The sequence below is a fragment of the Indicator indicator genome, chromosome Z (genome assembly GCF_027791375.1).
Source record: "Indicator indicator isolate 239-I01 chromosome Z, UM_Iind_1.1, whole genome shotgun sequence".
NCBI classification, from domain to species: Eukaryota; Metazoa; Chordata; class Aves; order Piciformes; family Indicatoridae; genus Indicator; species Indicator indicator.
In genome coordinates, this window is record NC_072053.1 from 43,229,899 (window position 1) to 43,253,512 (window position 23,614).

Below are 23,614 nucleotides of genomic sequence, written 5' to 3' on the forward strand. Positions count from 1 at the left end.
GGGTATGGCGGTGTTGTGGTGACGGTTAGACCTGATGGTCTTAGAAATCTTTTTCAACAGTTCTATGATTCTATAATATTCTGCAATTGCACACTGTGGCATTCTTTGTATGGTCCCCAACAAACCTCTTCTGGACCAAGCAGAATGCATCCTTACTCCCACATAGCTAGGAAGAAAGGTGGAGCTCAACAGATACACTTGTTGAAGTGATGGCATAGGCAGCGCAAACAAATTGTTATGCATCTCAGGAATCTTGTTCGTTGTATTATAAAACACTCTAACAATATCAAAGAAAGGGTTGGCAAGCATTAAGTTTTCACTTTGGTAGGAGAAAATGCAATTTTCAATAAAGTACAATTAAAGACTTTTTGTACCGCTATAACACGCCAAAGTGCATTTTTAATGACAGGACATTTCGGGGCTCATTTTTAGGATTTTTCTAACGAGCACTGCTCGGCACTTTCCTGCATCGCAGGCGGGGCTCTGTAGCCACCCTCCTCCCCCGCGACTTGGCCTCCTGCCAGGCAAGCGGCCCCGCGGGCTCGGGGACCCGGCACCCGCTGGCAGCGCCCCTCTTCCCACGCCACCCCTTCACTCCCGACAGAAACCTGTCACTTCGACCACACTGTCTCCCTGTGGCGGCAGCCCTCCCGCCATTCCTTCCCCTCACATCACCCAGCAGGCACCGGCAGCGCTCCAGCCCGCGACGGGCGGCCGACTATCTCCTCGGCAGCCTTCCTGCAGACCGGATGTCCGTTTCCAGACACCGAGCACAGACGGGCGCCGCCGTTCCCCGAGCCCGCCCACAAGCCCGCGGAGCTTAAGGGGAGTGTGACGCGTTTTCCCGGTGGCCGTTCTCTGTCGTCGCAGGCCTCAGCCAGTCTGGCGACCATGGCGGTGACCGAGACGGGGGTGGCTGCGCCCGACTACGAGGAGGCGGAGCTCTACACTCGCGTCTTCCGAGTGGGCGCCTTCGGCCAGTGCTGGCGGCAGCAGCTGGAGCCGCCCGACCTCTCGCTGGCGGTGGAAGCAGCTGCCGATGCGGATGCCGCCGTAGCGGCAGAGCTGGGCTGCACGGCGGACACGGCAGCTGAGCTTCGGGCTGTGTGCAGGTGGCCGCGGGGCAGGCGGCGGCGCGGCGGGCGGGCAGGGTGGGGCTCCTGCCGGGAGCAAGGGCTCCTACCGGGGGCCATGTGGTGGCGTGCTGGCCGGTGCCCTCCCGACTCTGCTCAGCCTGAGGAAGGGCTGAAGTTACGGGGTTTCTCCAGGCAGGAATTGTTGGCTCCAGCGCCAGCGGGAAGCTTTCGGCCTCGCTCGGTGCTGGTGCAGAGGACGCCGCCAGAGGCCGGCGGGTAGAGCGTGCTTTCACACACTGTCATCGGTTCCTTAAGCGAGGTGGGAGGTTCCCGGGCAAACCCGCTTATCAACAATCTTTTCAGGGTCTTGGCCATGTAGGTTTTTAATCTCCCAGGTAAATAAGCAGTAAATAAGAGTTTTTCTAAAGAGTAATAATGCTCCACTGGCAGAAATTCTTATGTTACAGCCTTGAATTCATGAACAAGCAAGTCTGCCCTTTACAAGTTACTGAAGTACTTAGCAGCATTACTCATTAAATAAAACTAAGGGTATCTGAACACGTGTATGGTTTTAGGAAGCCATAGCTGCAAAAATGAAAGACATATCTTACATGAAGAAAAAGAGCCAGGCATGTGTTTGTATTATCGTTTAGGTGAGTTCTGCTAACTGGCAACATCCATTAACTGTTGAGCTTGTCTGGGTCCATAAGCCCTGCTAACTATTTCTGCCAGGGCTAGTGGTGAAGTCAAAGCTGCTTTCTGCCTCCACGCAGACTAGGGGGCGCCAGGGCTGGGAATGAAAAATACTCATTTATTTTGCACCTGTAACCAAAAAGAGAAGCATGTAGGGGTTGAAGTGGCCTGGCACTAATGCTAAATCTGGAAGGCTTTCAGGCCATGTAAACAGTTAAAATAGTCTCTCACCTGTAGAAAAGGCCTATTTTTAGGCAATACTTGGAGAAAGCATCACAGCTTACTGTTTATTTGTAAGGAAGACATGACAGAGTTGTGTTGCTTTTTCTATAGCTTTGTACAAGTCCTGTCTTGCAGTTACTGTTTCCTCAAAGGTGCAGAAGTATGAGCTGTTTCAAATACAAGATGGATCTTATTTCATGCTCTGAACAGAATGAACGTAGTTTTAGAAGTAATGCAGAAGGTATAATCTGGTAAATATAGCTCAATTCGCAGTATATATTGAGCTATTCCTGCAGTGCCATGCATAAAATGTGTATAAAAAAATGCAAGTGTGTCATGAGCAGGTCGTTCTGACATTTTCAGAGTTATACCTCAAATTACAGGGATAACATGACAGGAAACCAGCAATATTATCAGCATTACTTGAGATAAAGTCATTAAGTGGACAAAGATAATTTTATCATTATTCATTGCTTAAATAACAATGGCACCTCAGAGGAGATAGGAACATTACGCCAGGCATTCTCACTTTTTCTGATGCTGACTTAACTAAAACAATTTTTTATTTCAGCTGCTACAATTCTGGTAACTAGGATATTTTTTTACCATTACTAGGCTTAGTTAAAATAGAGGCTGATGTTAGTATTAGAAACAGTTCATGTTTTCTAATGTGATGGCAACTGTTACTCTCTAATTTCCCAGCACAGATGTAGTCTGATTTCTTCTATGGATTATTTTGTTCAGTGACCCCATTTCTGGTGACTGTCTGTTTTCATTTGAATTCCAGGCAGATTTTCTGTGATTTGTTTATTTCTCCTTTAATTAATTTTGCCTTTTCTTCCCTTCTGCATTCTTCAATCTACAGCGGCTCCATTTCATCTGTTGCCCATGTTTGCTGGTGTTACAGAGCACTGCTGTCTTTTTACTGCTGAGGGTATTCTGGAAAGTGGTGCTGTGTGGTCAAGAGGTTTAGGAAAGAAGAAAAAGGACAGGCAGTCTGTGAGGGGGAGAGAACATATCATCTGTCAGCTGCTTGTTGGCTGTGCAGGAGAGTAAAGATAAACCTGCACATCCGAGTGTGACCTTTCCCTTGTGCAGGCTGGAAATCCCAATCCCTAATCTCCATGTGCTTTTGCTTTTAAATTAAATGGTCATGCAGCTTCTTGAGTCTCTCCTTAACATTGGCCAACCTCAAATCATTACCTTTGATCACTTTCACTTGTCTGCTCTGAGCTGATTTTATTCCTCCCTTGAGAAAAGGTGAAAACGTTGGACTATACCAAGAGCTGTTCTGTATTGCCTGTATTGCCCTCTGTATTGGGGTCCCATTTGTTATTGTTGTAAATGCAGTTTTCTAGGGCTGAACTGAACACATCCTGGATATAAACATATATTTCTGACTGAGCTATTCGTAAGGGAACTTCCAGCAAGCTTAGAAGGTTTTCTTTGGGTAGAAGGGAGATGGGAAGATGTGGATACTCTATATTTATTTTTAAAACAGCAGTAGGTTAAGAGCATCTTTCATAGATGGAGGTTGAAGTTTTTCAATATCCCTAGTTACATGTTTGGATTTTTTAGTAGTAACAGAGTATACATTTAAGGATTCCTGTTGATTTAGAGTTTTGTGGTGAGGGGAAAGAGTCTAATGTTTACATGTTATTTTAACTCTTTGTGCATCTCAGTGTGTTGTGGTTGATTTTAATTTTCTTCCTGCAATACATCCCTACAAAATGCAGGGGAAAATACTCTGTCACTCACTTGACTGTGACTTGGTAAAAAGCCTTTGCATACTGCTCAGGTTGTATGCAGACAGTCCTTACAGAGATTGCTTGGGTTTTCATCGGATTTTAAATACACGTAAAATGGCGTCCTGAGATAGGAGATTCCATCTTTAGTTCTATTAAGTAAGCAAAATGTCAGGAGGATAAAGTTTTAAGTTTTGTCCAAATACCTTAGAGATATGTGAGCAAAATGGTTTACCTTGGGATTTGTTGTTGGTATTCGAGAAATCGAAGTGCTTGAATGAAAGAGATGCTAAATCATGTTGCTCATATTTTGCCATTTGAGTGATTTATGGTTTACATGTAGGGCAGGCTAAGACTCAAATCAGTGTGGATTTTAGGTAGGTCAAGGGAGGTGAGGCTTTGCAGGTACTTTATTCCACTTCAGCTCTAATTCACCTTCTAGCTTTATTAGAAGAGGTAGTTGTAAATATCTCTAAGGATGTGTTATAAGCTATATTAAGCTAGCATTAGCATCTTGAAGTATTAGTATTTACTGTCTTGTAGTATTAGTGTCTCAAAGGTGATGAAAATACTACCCTTCAAATATATGCAGTATGAAGAGTAATATAATAATAATATTAATAATAATAATAACTGTGTCTACTTTCTACAAAAACATCAGGGAAAATACTAAAGCGTCTTCTAATTTATAAACTGAGAAAGCTCATTGTTCTGCCAGAATATTCTCAGAAAAGTCATGATGATTAATGGCTTCATTCATAGTCTGTTTCCATGTCCAAATTTCCACAGACTTGCCTTTAGCTTTTTTTATTTCTAGATATCTGGAAATATCTTTCTAGAGGACATACATTTTATACAACACTTTGCATGCTTTCTTCGGATTAGACCCTCGACTACTGTTTCCTGTCACTCTCTTACAGTTCAGCTCAGTGTCCATTAAATAGTGTGGCCAGTGCTTTCACCTGTACCCTAACAAAGTGCGGAGTCTGTCTGTCTTCCATGCAAGGAACAGAAATTCTTCACAGAAAGAGTGATTGCCCATTGGAATGGGCTGCCTGCGAAGGTGGTGGAGTCACTGTCCCTGGAAGTGTATAAAATAAGACTGGATGAGGAACTTTGTGCCGTGGCTCGGTTTATTAGATGGTGTTGGGTGATAGGTTGGGTTTGATGATCTCAAAGGCCTTATCCAACCTGGTTAATTCTGCGTGATTCTGTGACGCAGTGGAATCCCATGCTTGTGGCTGTCCTAGTGAAGTGCAAACTTCTTAGTATCATAGAAGTGTTAGGGTTGGAAGGGACCTCAAGGATCATGTAGTTCCAACTCCCCTGCCATGGGCAGGGACACCTCACACTAGATCAGGTTGCTCAGAGCCACATCCAGCCTGGCCTTAAACACCTCCAGGGATGAGGCTTCTACCACCTCCCTGGGCAACCTGTTCCAGCGTCTCACCATCTTCATGGTGAAGAACTTCTTCCTAACATCCAATCTGAATCTACCCATTTCTAGCTTTTTTTTTTTTTTTTTTTTTTTCCATTCCCCCTCGTCTTATCATTACCTGGTCCCTCCCCAGCTTTCTTGTAGGCCCCCTTAAGATACTGGAAGGCCACAATAAGGTCTCCTCAGAGCTTTCTCTTCTCCAGACTGAACAGTCCCAACTCTCTCAGTCTGTCCTCATAGGACAGGTGCTCCAGCCCTCTGATCATCCTGGTGGCCTTTCTCTGGACACACTCAGCATGTCCAGATCCCTCTTGTAATAGGGGCTCCAGAACTGGACACAGTACTCCAGGTGGGGTCTCACCAGTGTGGAGTAGAGGGGAAAAAATCACCTCCCTGGACCTGCAGGCTGTGATTCTCTTGATGCAGCCCAGGATGTGATTGGCTTTCTGGGCTGCAAGTGTACAATGATGGCTCACGTTGAGCTTCTCGTCCACCAGAAGCCCCAAGTCCTTCTCTTCATAGCTGCTCTCTTCTGGACTGCTGCCTGGCCTCTTATCAGTGTGCTTGGGATTGCCCTGACCCAGATGCAGGACCTTGCAGTTGGTCTTGTTGAACCTCATGAGGTTGGCTTGTGCCCACCTCTCCAGCCTGTCAAGGTCCCTCTGGATGCCATCCCTTCCTTCCAGCATGTCTGCTGCACCACACAGCTTGGTGTCATCAGCAAACTTGCTGAGGGTGCACTCAATGCCACTGTCCATGTCACTGATGAATAAATTGAACAAAACTGGTCCCAGTACTGATCCCTGAGGGACTCCACTTGTCACTGCCCTCCACATGGACATGGACCCATTGACAGCCACTCTTTGGTTTGGGTGCGGCCATCAAGCCAGTTCTTTATCCATCTAGTGGTGCACCCATCAAACCCATGTTTCACCAGTTTGAGATCAAGATGTGGTGCGGGACAGCGTCGAAGTCTTTGCTCAGGTCCAGGTAAATGGACCTTGTCATAGAAGGCCACCAGGTTTGTCAGGCAGGATTTGCCCTTGGTGAATCCATGTTGATTGTACCAAATCACCTCTTTGTTATTCTTCTGCCTCAGCAGCGCCTCCAGGTGGATCTGCTCCATGATCTTACTGGGCACAGAGGTGAAACTGAGTGGCCTATAGTTCCCTGGCTTATCCCTCTTTCGCTTTTTGTAAAGTGCAAACTTTGTGTTGCCAGCGCTTTCAGTTTTTAGGTGTATGACACTGGCTACTTGGCCTTAATTTCTGGAGGGCTTAGCATATATTTGCCCTTTGTAAAGCCTGATTTCTTCAGAACTGTGGACCAAATCCTAGTGACATAGTTCCACAGACTGCAGTGTAATTACAGCAGAGGAGCTACAATGTAGCCAGTGTAAAAGGTCATACAACAAAGGCTTCCATGCCTGTGATACAATGACATATGTAATGAATTATTAGACTGAGTCAAAATATTGAAAAAAGTGCTGTACTTCTCCTTTAGAAATAAGGGTTTCTGACTTTCCAGAAGTAAGAAATGGCAGTGTCTGGACTTGTCCGTGGAACTTGTGGCAGATTTGGTGGCACGTTCTCTTCATACTAGCCACTTTTCTGTCCTTCAAGTAAATAGAGAAACAGTTTACAGACCAGCTATTTTACATGGTATCTGCTTGGAGCTGCTTTCTAATGTTAGTTTTTTCCTCTGCAGCAGGCAGTTAGTGAGCATGGTGTGGATATCACAGCCAGAGATACCTGGCCTACAGCCATCGTAGGGAAGGAAACAGAACTATTGTTGGTCAGTTCTGACATTGTATATATGTGTAGAAGGAAAATGAGAAACTGTCATCTCTGATGTAGGTGAAACTTTGGCAGATAATGGATATTTTCAGATCCCTGCAGATAATGTAAAAAACATAACAGAAAAGGCAAAATACATAGTAATTTCTTCAAAATTTCAAGTCTTGAGGTGGTTTTTTAATGAGTGAGGTCACTGGTCCTTGTGCAGGAAGATAGTGTGGCCATGGGATGTCAATTCTACAGGAGGATCAGCAGTGAGTTGCTTTACCTGTCAGGAGCTATACATTACTTCATTAGGTGAGCTATTCGTAACACTAATCTATACTTAATGAAGAACAGCCCCATCTAAAAGGCTAATGCTCTCTGAAGTGCTGGTCTCTTCTGTTGTGTTAGTTAAATTACTGTTCCTCAGCAGTGGTTCAGTATGCACTTGATACAGGACTAATTCAGTTAACTATCTCTGCCTCCAATTCCTCAAGTGGGATTCTAAGGCTAAAGTAACTAATTTCTGCATAGTTTCTTTTAAAATGGTGCTTCTAAAGGAGTCTCCTTTTCTCAGTTTGGAATTAAAGGTTAAAAATCTTTGTACTACTGGATGGTAAGAAACCAAATAAACAATAGTAAATTCCAGATCTCTTCAGTGCAATGACTGTATTGGATCATCAAAACCAGGCCTTACACCCACACAAAACGTTTGGTCTTTGACTTTTGCTTGTCAGCTGCTACAAGTTGATTCCAGACTTATTTTCAACTACCGTGCATTCCTATGCAGATCTGCTATAAAGGCCTATTAAGTACTGCAGTGATAGTATTACCTTACTTAGTATTGTTGGCGTAGGGAACATTTTAAGATTATAATGAAAAATAATCAAATAATAAATTATATTGTGAAAAAATAGTACATTCCAATTTTTTTTCTGGACTTCACCAGTGGTTGGTTTGTCCCATAAAGGTATGGGTTTGTACACAGGGGATTCAAACTGCAGATGAACTCAGGCAGTGGTATAAGCTCTGCCATTATATAGCCTTCAAATAGTAGAGAGACAAAAGCAATCAAATCTGATTCAAATTGGGTGATACTTCTTTGTTTCAAAAATCTTCCTTAGGCATTTTTAAGCTGGATATAAATCTTTGGTGATTAATACAAAATTATTGCTGTCTTTGAGTCAGCATTATTCTGTATGTTTCTGAAAAGGTAGTTAATACTATTATAGTACCTAATCCGAAGCCTTCAAATGGATCATTTGCTTTAAGGAAAAAAACTATGGTTAACTGTACTTTGGATTCTGTGCAAACACAAGAAGAGTGAAGGTGAAAAGGTCTGAGTGTGGAAAGAAGGATACAGGGAAGAGTGGACCTCTTGCCTTTAGAAAAAGTGTCATCTTATTCCCACTGGAAGAAATGTGGCATAAACTAATGCCTTAATACAACAATAACAGCTCAAGTAAATGTGGTAGATTGGTCAAGTTTGAACCTGAGGGTGGGTGTTAGCTTTACCGTACAGATTGAGGATCGCTTTTGTTGAATCTCTTCTGCCATATATCATCAGAAAATCAGAGTAGGTGGGTAAGATTTGAAAAACTCAAGTGGAATTTTTAGTTTCTAGAAAGTATTGCGCATGTTTTGAACAAAGCTTGCTAAACCTCTCTGGGCAGCTGCGCTCAGTTAGGCAGGATGCAAAATAAAGTTGAATTTACGAAGTCTGTGTGAAAGCCATATGGAACCTCCCAGGACTCTGTCTTCTGATTCTTAACAATTATGCTGCCCTTTTGGCCTGATTAGGGTGTACACACTTGTCGTGGTTGAGGTTCAGTCAGCAGCCAAGCCCCATGCAGCCACTTGCATGCTACCCCCCCAAAAGTGGGTTGGAAAGGAAAAATCAAAAGAAAATGGCAAAACCCTGTGGGTTGAAATAATGAGTTTAATAGAACAGCACAAAGAGAGAAAACACAACAGAAATAACAATAATACTAATGAAATTGCATATGTAGTGAGTGATAAAAAACATAGCACTGACCTGTGGTGGCCCAGCCGGATAGAATCCTGCCCCACTAGCTGCCTGCTCAAAACACCCATTTTTTCCCAGCTAGTCTGCTTACACACTGGGCATGACATCAGTATGGTATCAAATACTCCACTGGCTGGTTCAGCTGGCTGTCTTGGCTGATGCTCCTCCCATCTTCTCCTGAAAAATTAACCCTATCCTAGCTGAACCCAGGACCAGTCTATTGCTTGTAAATTCACTTTTTTCTGTCTTTGTACCTTTTAACACTAGCTTAACTGATTTTCATCATGAAGTAACTATAAAAAAAAAAATGTATAATAGTTACTTTCTTTGTTGTTCTAGCATTGATATGTTAATGCCTTCTGATAAAGAAAAGGACCCAGATGTTATTCCTGAAGATAGCAGTCTGCTGACTCTTCGGTATGTTCTGATAATGGAGTATCCTGATAATGGGGTAGGGTAATAAAAAAAACATAAAAGCTTGGCTGGTTGGTTGTTCCCCCTTCAGGTAATGGTGTACTTTCTGAAGCAGCGTCCAGAATTAGTTGAGGATCAGAAACATCTTATGGTAGGATAACTAGTATGAGCCTTCTGCTTGAATATTGTTCAGGAATTTTTTATTAAGATACGTGTAGTATGCTATATTTTTGGTGGAAAAAGTCAGGATTTCTGGACCCAGGTATTCCTGAACTAGCATCTAATTTTGGAGTGTGTAGGTGACTTCTCATAATCATGTGTGGGAGATTTCTCCAAAGACTTGTGAAATAAATCAATGGCTCTTACCTCTAGTAATGCACAGTCACACTGCAGCAGCAGCAGAGTTAAGTACTGAAGTCATAGCCAGATACCTCTTTATCTGAACCCATTCTTTGTAGAATTCATTGATAACGCCGGTGGTTTTCAGAGATTGAGCAGTATCAAGTTTTCTTCAGTTAGCCGACTTCAAATTCATACTTGGTCAGTTCAAGTCTTTGCTGTGCTTGAATTTCAGTTTGTGTAGTACTGTTGTAAAGAAAAGTGTTAAAGTTGTGATCAGTGTTAAGTCTCCTTATTACTGAAAACCTTCAGGAAATTCTGGAGGGTAAAACAGGCTTGTTCTGGAAAGTGAAAGTCTTTGGTGTTCATGCAGTAATAGAATACACGTGTTTCAGTAGATATTCTCATTGTGATACTCTTTCTTCTATAAGTGATACTGAAGTTTTTTTAGAAACATCTATGTCGTGGGTTTGAGAATATTTTTGGGTTTCTTTCTTGTTTGCTTAAACATGAATTGAATTTCTCTGAAGTGGAAGGAATAGTTAAACAGCTTCCCCAAGGGTAGAAAACTGTTCTTTATAGGAGAGCCTTTTCAGGAAACATTTTGCTGTTTTTTCTCATAAGTGTAGAACTGACCACAAACAACCTGTAATTTCCACAAAAGAGAAGAGAAACACGAGCTGGAAGTCAAGAGACAAAAGTATTGTAAGTTAGTCTGTCATACTAAAGTAGCCAGAAATCCTGCTCTTTGAAAGGTGCACTGTAGTAGCTTGTGTTGTTTAAAAACATTCTTAGAGATTCTGCATGGAAGTTGTTCACTGAAATTTTGTCCTGTGTTCCTGCTCTTCAGAATTAGGAAGAAGGCATTAGAGAGGAGAGAAGAAGTAATTATTGTGGATCGGGCTTGCAGGCAAGAAACTCTCGCCTATGAAATGGTAAGTTCTCTCTCATATTGTAGGATCTTGAGTTCAGCACAGTCGAAGTCCAACTTCTGGTTGCTTTTTATTGTGTATCATCACTGTAAGTCTCTGTACACTGTGAACGTTTTTGGGTATGAGTTTGCAGGTAATGGTTAAGATTGAAGAAAGTTTACAGAAATACAGAAGGCAGAAACTGCTCTCATGGAGTCTGCTAGTACCAAATTTAGTAAGAGTTCCAGCTCATTACCTCTGTATGACTGCTTCTATTTGGTTGCTACTAAAGCACTGTTTAGGGGATTGAGTATACTGAAACCATATGAATTTACTGTAGAGCTAGACAAAATATATAATGTTTTTTTCCCTGGAGCCCTGTTTCAGAATCTAATGTAGAGATGGAGAACTAATTTCTGTCGGGCTGAAAGTGGAACACAGTAGAAGCATGGTGGCAGTAAGTTTCTCAGCCATTCTGAGCTGTCAGGCACCAGGAGTGCAGTGATCAACACCTCAAAAAACATCTTGGATTCCTTCATCTGTGCTTAGAATACAACCATTAAGTCATAAAGAAGAAGACTTAAGGTCTTAAGTTTTGGAATGCTGGAGTCCCTAGCTTGGACAAGTAAGCCATGAACTGCTGTAAAATTGGTGATGGAGGTGTAGTGAGGAAAAAGCCTCAGTTTTGACTATTAAGTATCTTTTTGCCTTGAGGTTTCCTGGTCTGTCACAAGTGATCTCATTTCAAAATGTTCCTGTTACTAAATCTGAAGAACATGTCATGCTAGTGGGAAGTGTTTTTGCAGTCAGTATTCTCTCTTGATTTGTTGAAAAAGGAGGAAGCTAACTGCTACAGAGAAGTGCCCTCCCTCATTCTCACTATGTCTTGTCACAAAGAAAGGTGACAGTGCTTTCACTTTTCTGAAACATAGCTGTGTGGCAAGGGCAGTGTAGGATTTTGGTTTGGGATTTTTTGCGACCTCCAGCTATGTCAAGCTTCCTTAGTAAGAGGAAGTGTTGCACAAATTTTATATTCATGTACTTCATCCTATGGGTAGTTTCTAGGTCAGTCTTTCTTAAATTGAGATTTGTAATCCTCCTCTACATGTGCAAGATTTCAAAGAGCATTTCAAAACATTGAAGTGATAGAAGTTCGTCGCAGCTGGGTTCAGTGAGAACAGAGTGGCAGCAGGTTTTAATTCCTTTGTGCAGGGCCTTGTCCTGGAAGCACCCACAAAACAGACAGCAGCAGCCACCTGACAACCGTGCGTTTATTGCAATTACTCTGCACTCCTTCTGACACAAGAAAATTACAGGTTTGAATGTCAGGTAGGAATACACTGCCATACAACTAGTAAAGCTGTTCAGAGAGAGATGAACCAAAATATACACTCACTCAGAAGAGGAAAATCTCCCCATGGGTACCCAAAATACATACATGCACATTCATGAAGGGGCAGGGGTGATGACTCCTTAGAGGAGGTCCCTTCAGTGCCCTGAGGCACCATTAACGTCCAGGGGCGTTGAGCTGATCTCTATCAGCTTCTAGCCATCTTCAGGCCTTTGTCAGGACCTTTGTGTTTGCATGTTGTACCTGCTACAGGCCTTTCAAGTAGCCAAGAAGTAGCCAGCTATTTAGTAGTTGGTGAAGGCACCTCAGCTTCTGTAGAGCTAAGGAATGAAGGAAAATGCTTGAAATCAGTAATTACAGCAGTTTCTCACCTTGCAGCTTGTAGACTGGCTGTTACCAGCGTGGAGGGCTTCATAGTGAAAAGTGAGTTACAATTACAACAGATTTCTCAGACTTCATACAGGACCTATGGTATATAAGTGGTTGCCAGTATAGTATATAGATACAGATACATATCTTTACTTTTCCAGGAGTCATATGCAGCTGGAAAGAGGCCAGACAATCCAACAGATGTAGTTGATGAGGGAGAACTACTTCTGACTCTGAACATCTTCTATCCTGTCATATTTCAGAAGGTCAGTACTAAATTCTCTAGGTTGAATTCTGACGTCTCTTCCTTACTCAGGTAATATCTTGTTTTCCCAAGAAGTTACAATTGGTGAGTCTGCTGAGGGAGTGTGGCAAACCCTTCAACTAGTAATTTCTTAAGGCTTTTTCAGAATCTATCTTTCTGTCTGCTAGTGGTTTATGTAAGGATTTTTTTTACAATAATTACTCAGCAGTTAATTGATTTCACAGAAGGCTTAAAATCCAAAACCAAATACATGAAAACTAAAATACTCTTTCTGGATTTGAGGTAAGTGTTCAGACTTACTGTCTTTCCCATACTTTCTGTTGGGGAATGTGATTTTTGAATTTCTGAATTAAAACTAGTGAATGGCAGCTGTAGTAAAGGCTGAGGCAAGATGCTGTTTAAAGTCTTAAAGTACAGAGAGGTGATGTGCTGTATGCTGCCATTTACGGCCTCAAGCTGTCAGCTGAAGAGCAGTGCTGATGCTGACAAGTGATTTTTATTTGAAGCTTTTCTACTGTTTCTTTTGTAGCATAAAGATCATAAACCCTACCAGACAGTCCTTGTACTGGGCAGCCAGAAGCTCACTGAGCTGAGGGATTCTATTTCCTGCGTCAGTGACCTCCAGATAGGTGGTGAGTTCAGCAGTCATCCAGATAAAGCACCAGAGCACATCAGCAAGGTAAAACCTTGAAACTTGAACTTGGAAGAGGATGATTTAAAGGCAAAAAAGTTATATGGGGAAACCCACAGTCTTTTCTGGTCATCTTGTCTCTGTTCAAAACAGCCTTTATAAAAAGGAACAACAGAAGATGGAATTTATGGGAAGCAGATGTATGACTTAATTATTCCTTTCTTAGATGTAAGATGACTTTTTTATCTGAATACAGGGTTTGTGTATTTTTTCACCCCCTCTTAATTTTGACTGCATGCATATCTATCCATCTATCCATCTATCCATCTATCTATATCTCATGTAAATCTATTCATTTTCTTTATTGTGTAGCTATTTCTAAGCTGCAAAACCACACAGTGTTTTGTATAGAGTCATAGAATGTCTTGAGTTGGAAGGGATCCATACGTACCACCGAGTCCAACTTCCTGTTCCTTGCAGGACTACCTAAAAGTAAACCAAATTATTTAAGACCGTCATCCACATGCTCCTGACAGGTATGGTACCATGACCGCTTCCCTGGGGAGCTTTTTCCAGTGACCATCCACTCTTTTGGTGAAGAAATGTTTACTAATGTCTAATCAGCGTTTTCCCTAGCAACAGCTTCATTCAGTCTCCTCATGTCCCATTGCTGGTCACCACAGAGAGATTACCACCCTCTCAAATGCCCCCCTTGAGTTGTAGACTGCAATGTCGGCACCCTTCATCCTTCTTTTCTCCAAGATTAACAAGAAGTGACCTCAGCCACCTCTTGTAGGGTTTGCCCTTTACTCCTTTCACCACCTTCGTCCTCTGGACACGCTTTAACAGTTTGATATCCTTTTTATATTGAGGCAGCCAGAACTGCACAGTACTCAAGTCCAGTCCAGTGCAGAGTGGAACAATCACCTCCCAGGACTTGCTAGTGATGCGGTGCTAGACCTCTGTGGTGGGTTGAAATTACCCCCCCAACTAATTTGAAGAACTATCCCCCCAGAATAAAATTGCCAGACCAGCTCAGTTTGGGATGGGAGCAAATGAAGCTATATTTACAAGCAAAACTAAAATCTAAAAATATGAAATGCAATGAATATGTACAAAATATACAATATATGTACTATAGATATATATTTACAATTTATAAACAACAAAGAAACTCCTCAGAATGCCCTGGACAGATCCAGGGGACCCATTCACTTCCTCCCCCACTCCTTCCCTCCCTCCTTCCCATTACCTCACACAGGAACCAAAACAGAGATTACCCTGGCAAGTCCATGGAAGAGAGAGGAAAGTTGCAAACAGAAGCAACAGGAGAAGAAAAAAGAGAGAAAGAACTGTTTATACCTCTGCTCTACATTCCCATTAGCAATTCAATGAATTATATAGACCTTATCATTATTTTCCTTTTACATCCAGTGGTAATTTGCTTTACTTTCAGTCTTTGCAGTCAGGATTTAGGCTAAAGTTTCCCCCTCAAACTGTAACAACCTCTTTCTGTGGTGCTGATCTCCAGCCTCTTGTCCTCCAGTTGGTGAAAATAGAGAAAAATGTCTGTGATTTTTAGTTTTGGGAGAGAACAGCTCTGAATACTGTTGTGCAAGCAGTCTGGATGGATAAACAGAACAATAGTTGTTTGTGGTGATTCAACCAGATGCTTTCCTGTTATTTATTTTGTTTCTTCTCAAGGAGGTGCTTGCAGCTGGAGCCTACAATTTTTATGGAGGGATATGATTTTACCTAATAGTTCTGTAGTCGTGATGCAGAATTTATTACATGTGTACTGGAGGCTCATGAGTTAGCTCAGTTTCTGGGTGTGATTTGGAATTTGGGCTCCTGCACTGCTGGTATGAGTGCAATGAATTATTAATTATATTTGATAGAGAAGACTGGTACAAATGGCCTGTCTGCATGTGATAAATTTTATGTTTAAGGGGGGATTGTGAAGGATGCTAGATTCTTCTCTGAGATCCCAGAAGTGAGGTGATAGGATCTTCCAGAATTTCATATCTGTCTTGTTTATGTAGATATGACTGTGGACTGCTCCCGTGTAGTTCTTGTGTGTGCACGTGTGCATGTGCACCAGACAGGACTGCAACAATTCTGCCAATTTTAGCCAAAAGTATTTTATGGTGTGGTCAGAGCAGGTGTATTCTGGCTGGCTGGAATGGAGTTAACTTTTTCACAGTGGCCTGTGTAGTGCAGTCCTTTGCATTTTCACCTAGGCAATGTTAATAGCATTTTGGCACAGCAGTGTTTGCACAGCTTCAGGGCTGTCTCTCCAGCCTTGCCCCACAATGCCAGTGGGCTGGGAATGGGCAAGAGATTGGGAGGGAACATAGCTGAAACAGCTAGCTCACTGTCCTCGTTCTGTTTGTGTAGAAATCTGTATGTGCTATGATGGGGATAGAAATCAGAGAAGAGCACTAAAATAACATGTAGTAGCTAAAGAATAATATCAGCAGGGTAATCAATGCAAGCCTTATTGTCACATGAAGGTAGAAAAGCTCTGCAGAGGGATCTGATCAGGCTGAATTGGTGGGCTGAGGTCAATTGTATGAGGTTTAATAAAGCCACATACCACATCCTGCACTTGGGTCACAACAATCTATACAGTGCTACAGGCTTGGAGCAGAGTGGCTGGAAAGCTACTTATCAGAAAAGGAGCTATTTGACAGCCATCTGAACATGAGCCAGCAATGTGCTCAGGTGGCCAAGAAGACCAACAGCATCCTGGCCTTTATCAGTAATAGCATGGCCAGCAGAAGTGGAGAAATGATCATGCTCCTGTGCTTGGCACTGGTGAGGCAGCACCTTCATTATTGTTTTGAGTTTTGGACCCCTCACTACAAGAAAGACATTGAGGTGCTAGAGCATGTCCAGAGAAGGGCAGTGAAGCTGGTGAAGGGTCTGGAGAAGAGGTCTTATGAGGAGTTGCTGTGGAAACCAGTTTTGTTTAGTCTGGAGCAGAGGAGGCTGAGGGGAGACTTCATTGTGCTCTACAGCTACTTGAAAGGAGCTTGTAGTGAGGTGGGTGTCAGTCTCTTCTCCTCAATATCGAATGATAGAATGAGTGAAATTGGCTTGAAGTTGCCCAGCGTGATGGTGGAGTCACCATCCCTAGAGGTGTTCCAAAAATATGTAGATATGGCACTTCAGGACATGGTTTAGTGGGCAAGGTGGTGTTGGGTTGACCATTCCAACTTCAGTGATTCTATGATTCTGTGAGTATCTAAAATCTGTAGAATGAAGTTCCTTAATATATTTCAGATACCTAGTGTTTTTTTTTTTCACATGTTCTTATTTAAGGTGTTTAGTCTGTCATGGCACTAACGCAGCCTTACTTTTTCTGTCTTCCTTTCTCTTTCTTAGGATCTCTACAAATCGGCTTTCTTTTATTTTGAAGGCATTTTTTATAATGATAAAAGATACCCAGAGTGCAGAGATCTGAGCAGGTACAGTATTTGTAGATTTTGACTAAGGGAAAACTTAAGGGACAGGAAATTGATTTAACTTTTCTTATGATTTTTGGTGTTTTGAGGACGGGAATGTCCAGTGTATGAAGCTGCAGTGGACTTCTTACTACTTTTTTCAAGGTGACTTGAATTTTACATAGAAGTTTAACTTTACTTTCTCTGTTTACTCCTTCCACTCACTTCTCTCCTGAAAAGGGGATGAATGCATATTTGTCCCTGTTTTGCTCTGCTGGGATGGCTGTGCAAGGTGACAGGTGTTAGTCTTTCCTGGCTTTTTTCAGTGCCCTTTTTAGTTATTATGACCACCAAAAGACTTGACTGTTAGTTAGGAGATGGATTGGAAAGACAGTGACCTCAGCTGTGTCCATTTCAGTCGTTCAGTCTTAAAAAAAAGCTGAATACCTTCCTGGTAAGTTCAGCTGTGTGTACTGTTGGGAAAAAAAATCTGAGAGGACATTGCCAAGAGTCTCAGGTATCTTGTGTTTGCAACTAGAGCTCACACAGAATGAGCACAAGGCATAACCGTTTCAACTATATATTGTTTATTTTAAGGAACTATGGGCTTGCTAACACACTAGTGACATTTAAGAGATCCAAATGTTAAGATGGATGATACAGGAGAGCTGCGTGTTGGGGTTCTTTTCTTGATATGCCAGACCTGGTGTGTAATTTCAGATAAGTTAATTACTTTGCTGCTTCTCCTTCTGTCTGTAAGCAACAGTTATCTTCATGGAAGGGCATGTGATAACATAATGTGGTTTTCAGTATCTTGCATGTAGGAGTGTGCTGAAAAGCCAAGAAATATTTGCAACAGTGGCCAGTGCATTTCCAGTGCTAGATTTTGGAAATATAACTATGCAGTAGTCAGCTTTGTTTCCTCCTTGGCAAACACCCTCCCCCAACAACAACAAAAACCCAAACAAGCAAACAAACAAAAACAAAATAAAAAACCAAACAACAAACAAAAAACCCAAACAAACAAAACAACAACAACAAAAAACCCAGGGGTTTTAATACTTTAAAACAAAGTTACTGAGCAAGGGAGCAAAAATGACCTGCTGATAACTTAAACTATTGGAATGCTTGGGAAGTGGTATGCTGCAAACAACCTGACTTGGACGGTGCCATCAGCAGTACAGAATGACTAGAACTCCTTGGGGAGCTGCCTGGTGGGGATTTAAAGTGCACAAATCTGCAGTGTTGTGGTATTCCTGTGAATGTAGTCACAGAATGGTGTGAGTTGAAAGGGTCATCTGCTCCAACCCCCATTGCAGTGAGCAGGGACATCTTCAGCTAGATCAGGTAGCTCAGAGCCCCTCCAGCCTGGCCTTGAATGCTTCCAGAGATGGGTCATCTACCATCTGTCCAGGAGAGCTGTTCCACTGCTTCACCACCCTCATAGTAAAAAATTTCTTCTCTATATCTAGTTTAAATCTCCTCTCTTACTTTAAAGCTATTACTTCTTGACTATGTCCTGGAACAGGCCCTGCTAAAAGGCTGGTACCCATCTTTCATACAGATCCCCTTTAGGTACTGAAAGGACACAATATTGTCTCTCTTGAGCCTTGTCTTCTCCAGGCTGAACAATCCCAACACTCTCAGGCTTTCTTCATAGGAGAGGTGTTCCAGCCCTCCAAATATTTCTTGTGGCCCTCCTCTGGACCCACTCTAACATGTCCATGTGTTTCTTGTGCTGAGGTCACCAGAGCTGAACATGGCACTCCAAGTGAGGTCTCACCATAGCACAGTTGACGTAGAATCACTCCCTTGACCTCCTGGGCAATTACCTTAAGTTTCTATAAAATGTTACGAGCTGTTTTGATTTCCATCCTTTTAACTGTTCCAGTGAAGAGTTTTGCATATTCCCCAAGCCTTTCCTTCTCTGTGCATTCACAGTGTACACCATTGCTATGCTGATGACTTTTCTGTTTTCAGAACAATTACTGAGTGGTCAGAAACTCATGACAGAGGCTATGGAAATCTTCAGTCTGTTAAAATGGAGGACTACACATTTAATGACTTGGCCCTCAAAATTGGCTTTCCATACCTCTTCTGCCACCAGGGGAACTGTGAGCACATCATTATCATCACAGATACAAGGTAAGTTACTACTCTTTGGGAGTCCTTAGGCAGTTGACGGATTTCAGACATGAAATGCTAAATATTTGTTAGACTGACTTTTAAGATGATTCTGCTGCCTTCTGCAGGACTTAATTGAAATTTTACTCTATATGCTTTTGACTACCTCTCCAACAAAGAAAGTAATCATCACCCTTGCATTAAAAAAACCCAAAACAAAACAACACCAAACAAAAGCCTGTCATAAAAAGACAGCTTTCTAACAAGGATAGCTTGACTGTGGTATGGGAGGAATGGCACCCACAGTTAAAAGGTCTTTCGGTGGAGAACCAATGTATGGCAGATGTGCAAGCTGATTCTGGAGCATCTGGGCATGATGCTGTTAAGGGCTGTGGCTTGTGGGGTGAGGTGGATATGCAGCAGTGAGAAGGAGGAGTGATAGTGGCTGTGAGCTGGCAACCACATAAACAATAGAACTATTGTGTATGCTCTGCTCAGTGCGTAATGGGTGGAGACAGCACTCCTCTGATTGTCTGTAGTGAATGACAGAGCATTCCCAGAAGCCTGGTGTACATAAATATTATTAATAAATGGTACCTTCTGAGAGGGATGCAGCCCAAGTGTGGGAATTGCCTCATGAACATGAAAATCACCTTGTGACTGTGATGATTACATCGAGAATGTGAGAAATGTCTCAGCAAAAATCAGATAATCATAGACCACCGGCCTGATGTGTCGTCTCTGCCCATCAAAATAACAGCTGTCCCGGGAGTGTGGTGGTCAGCTACAAGAGACAGAGATCACTCAGTGCCGACCCCGGTAAGCTCACTGGGAGGCACCTTGAAGTCACATATGCATTGTAATGTGACAAGGGCATGCACCAGGTGGAGCCAAGATGAATGAACTAGGAACAGTATAAAAACCCTGAGTCAGCTTGGGACATCACAAGCTGGGGGAAGTTACCCAGGAATGTCACAAGCTGGAGGAACATCAGCTGGAGCAGAAGAATATTGTCTTCAGTTTAGCTTGGAGGGAAACTGAGTGGATTATTTGGCAACAATCAGTAGTGCTTAGACGCACATTCAGGGTAATTAAGCCAAATCTGTTAGGGACACTGCCCCCTGAGGGTGTGGCTCAGAGACCTCTGTGAGGAAATGGTATGCGCAGATAGAGCACTATTTACGACGTCTTCTCAGGAAAAAATGGGCCCAGACTGGGAGGCGAGTGAACTCTCTCCTGTAACACAAGAGGCTCCTTCATTTTCTGGGTGCTTACCGAATGCATGGTTTGTGGATGCTTGGTCTAAATGTGAGGGAGTTATGCCAGCATAGGGAGGAAATGTCACCTGGGACATCACATGCTGGTGGAACGTCAGCCAGAGTGACAGCAGAACAGCAGCAGCAGCCCAGGAACGTGTCTCTCCCCAAAGAAGAACCCCAGGGTGGTAACCATCTCTTGATCTCTCCTCCTCTCTCTTCTTCCAATTTTTTGTATCTTTCTCTCTCCCTTTTCTTTTCCTTCTTTCTCTGTTTTGTTTGTAAGCAATAAATAGTCTTGTTTTGATTCATGGCCTTGTTTGTATGTTAATTTCACTCATGGGAATGTTTAAAAGAACCACATCTCCTTCACAACATCTGGATGGAGACACTAGGGAAGAGTGTAGGTGTTGCCAAGTAAATGACCTCAGGATCCTCTAAACATTCACCTGGTGATGTTTTTGTCTGTTAGTGTGTGTAGGAGATAAATCTTTGAAAAGACCATCTGAAGTAGATGGTTTGAAGACTTCTGAGTTACTTCACAAACTGAAGTTATTCCTCACCATAAAATCTCTGGATGGTGCAAGCAGCAGTCCTGTCTCCAGGTCTTTGTCTGTGTTAAGAAATGCTAAGGAGAGGTCAGAATAAACAGAGGAGATAGGCATGATTTTATCTTCAGTGTCCTTTCTTATGTTCAGAATTTAAGAGTGACAGCATCTTTATCTTATGTCTTTCTTTATTTCCCTCAAGGCTCATGCATCATGATGACTGCCTGGACCGAAACCTCTATCCCTTGCTAATCAAGAAACACTGGCTATGTACCAGAAAATGCTTTGTATGCAAAATGTATACAGCCAGGTACACTACATTCTCAAGCCTTTTGTCTTCTTAAATAAGTTTTTCCAGGTGCTGCTACTAACTTGAAAACAAGAACAACAAAAACCACAAAAAAACCCACCCCAAAATCAAATCTCCGTATGTACTTGAAAAGGTGTGTGAATAATCTTCATGCAACTGTTCTGAAATTTTGCTCTTCAGGCAGTTGCCCTTTATCTAGGAAAAGGCCTCCTGCAGGTAGTGTTCATTTGGAGGCAGTGATTCTGGATGATCAAAAGAACCAAAATGTTGAAGAGGGTATTTGGCTCAGGATCTTTTGCATACAGAGAGTTTGGCTGTTAATCAGTTACTTTTGAAGATCTTACTTTTAGGGGGAAAAGCTGCATTTTCCCCCTGTGACAGACATGCGATTCAAATTCATTTCCCAGAAGTCATACAGAGCTTTTGTTGAATCTCATCTAAGCAGAGGGAAGTATGGATCTGTGCAACTTCCATATGGTGAAATCTAGAGACTTTTAAAAGGCATCTAGCCTTCCCTACAGGTAAACTCCTAACTTCTACCTGAAGACTCTGTGCTGTGCAGCTGTACTCGAAAGAGCTTTTTTGCACAGATTTTCTGTGGTTAAGGGAGCAGAATGTAAATTCAGTGCACTTTGTACACTTGAATGCTGTTTACTTAAACATGAGAATGCCCTTAAACAGCAGGAAGTTCTCTAGAAGAGTTCACCAGACTAGGCTAGGCTTTATGGTATTATAAGTCTAAATGATTTATTTAACAGAAACACTCCCAGTTGGATGCAGTAGCTGCATCCTTGTTAACTTGCTTGTTTGATCTTGGACTTCCACGAAATTAGGCAAAAAGCCAATTCCCCTAGTGATGGGAGCCTATCCCAGTTTTACCACCAGAGCCCCTAAGATGCCTTCACAGGTGGTTATAATCTGTGAGGCATTTAGCCATAAGGGGAGCTGGAGCTGAAGGGTGGATAAAAGGCAAAGATGAGATGGGGAAGGCATTACTAGAGGTGATGTAAATGCATTAAATTAAAACCAGGATTATGCACTAAGCTTCAGTGGGAGATGCTAAAGCATGGATTGCAGAGCTGCTTTGCCTGCCTGGCCTGCAAGTTTTAATCTGTGCAGGATAGCATCTTTAATCACTTGAGGCCTTGGACTACCATGGCCTCTGAGTGCTACCATAAATTGATTGTTTGGTGGCATGGTGGGCGCTCCTTATGCTGGCAGTTTATGTTAACTTCAGTATTTGCTGAAATGTGCAGCAATCCTCTTGTCTGCATCAGTCAGGCCCTTCTGTTGGAGCTGTAAGTGGATTTGGTATTATTCAGAGTAGTTTGGGTCAGTCATGTGTCTGCTCTATATCATGGTTTCTTACCTCAAGGGAAAAATAATTTGTGACTTAAATGGCCATAGGTGAACAGAAGATTCCTGAGTTGTTTTTTTGGTTTTATTTTAGTGGGGGGGTTTTATCTGTTTACTTTTTTTTGTTGTTTTGGGGTTTTCAGGGGCGGTGGTGGTTTGGGGTTTTTTTTTTGTTTTGCTATTCTCTCTGCAAGCTACCCAGGTTTGACAAGTTTTTCAGAAAATGAAGGACATCCACTGAATGGGTGTCAAGTTTGGAGAAGAGTTATATTCCTGGGGATGGAGATATGCAATATAGGCAGAACGTGGTCACTATAACATTACTGATGTTTGTTGCTGCCATTCCCAACTCTGGGTAAAATATTGAGATGTTTTTCACAAATGTGTTGGACTCACATGGAAAACATTTTTATTTTGTAACCTGTAGGTGGGTAACCAACAAAGACAGTCTGGCACCAGAGGATCCTTGCTTCTTCTGCGATGTCTGTTTTCGGATGCTTCATTACGATGCGGAAGGCAATAAACTGGGGGAGTTTCTTGCATATCCTTACATCGATCCTGGGATTTTTAACTGAACTGACGGAAGCCAGAGTGACTGCAATGAACTACACTGGTGAATCTGTTGCTCTGGCTGTTAAAACCACCACACAGCTTGAGTTTCGAGCATACTGATGAGTTTTGGGTTAGGCTTTTTAATCCTCTCCCCTGAGGTGGAATTTTGCATTTGAATTCTTTCTGTTGTGCTTTTCTGAAGAAGTAAGTACGACTTGAAAGAGTAACAGCATGGGAAAAGGTACTCAGGTCTAATCGGTTACATTTTGCTAGTACACTGTGACAGCAGTACAGACATTTGGAGACAATTGACTCTGAAGATAAGGATCTTTAAAGAGAGAATACCTTGCAAAAGCAGCTATGATTTTGAGAATTTCTCTGGGTACAAGTCTTTTGTTAACCTCAAAGGATGAGAACATGGTATTTAGGCATCTTTCCTTGAAAACTGTCAGTTGTCATTGCTTAATAACAGTGAACAGCACTGAATTTCTGTGGAGAATAATGATTTCCAAGAGAAGCTCAGAGTTAATTTCAGAAGTTGGTCAACTGCTGCCGTTGTATTCTAACTCTGAGAACTGGTTCTGTGAAGAGTAAACTGTGTCTCACATATTACTTAGTTATTTGAAAGGCAGGCTACAATTTTGTTAACTGTTTGCAGTGTGTGCATTTTTAACTCTTCATAATGTATTGTTCATTGTTGACTTATTTTCTTAGTATCATTCTGTTATTGTAAGTATTGTTGCTTTTTATTAAAGCAACCAATT

General features: G+C 42.2%; 1 protein-coding gene across 1 annotated transcript; it reads left to right on the forward strand.

Annotated features, from left to right (window-relative positions):
• Positions 1–891: 891 nt before the first annotated feature.
• On the forward strand, positions 892–22,902 carry SNAPC3 (small nuclear RNA activating complex polypeptide 3). The gene is made up of 9 exons (XM_054397576.1): positions 892–1,112; positions 9,318–9,395; positions 10,582–10,666; positions 12,524–12,628; positions 13,157–13,306; positions 16,646–16,728; positions 18,685–18,849; positions 20,835–20,942; positions 22,726–22,902. The coding sequence occupies exons 1-9, from the start codon at positions 892–894 to the stop codon at positions 22,871–22,873; spliced, it is 1,143 nt and encodes a 380-aa protein (XP_054253551.1). The 3' UTR covers positions 22,874–22,902.
• Positions 22,903–23,614: the final 712 nt, after the last annotated feature.

Bases quoted from the DNA above. Each gene is read 5' to 3' on its own strand.
- SNAPC3 (XM_054397576.1), top strand. From the start codon at position 892: ATGGCGGTGACCGAGACGGGGGTGGCTGCGCCCGACTACGAGGAGGCG. The intron at 1,113-9,317 runs GTGGCCGCGGGG...TTGTTGTTCTAG, and splicing joins GAGCTTCGGGCTGTGTGCAG to CATTGATATGTTAATGCCTT. The intron at 9,396-10,581 runs GTATGTTCTGAT...CCTGCTCTTCAG, and splicing joins AGCAGTCTGCTGACTCTTCG to AATTAGGAAGAAGGCATTAG.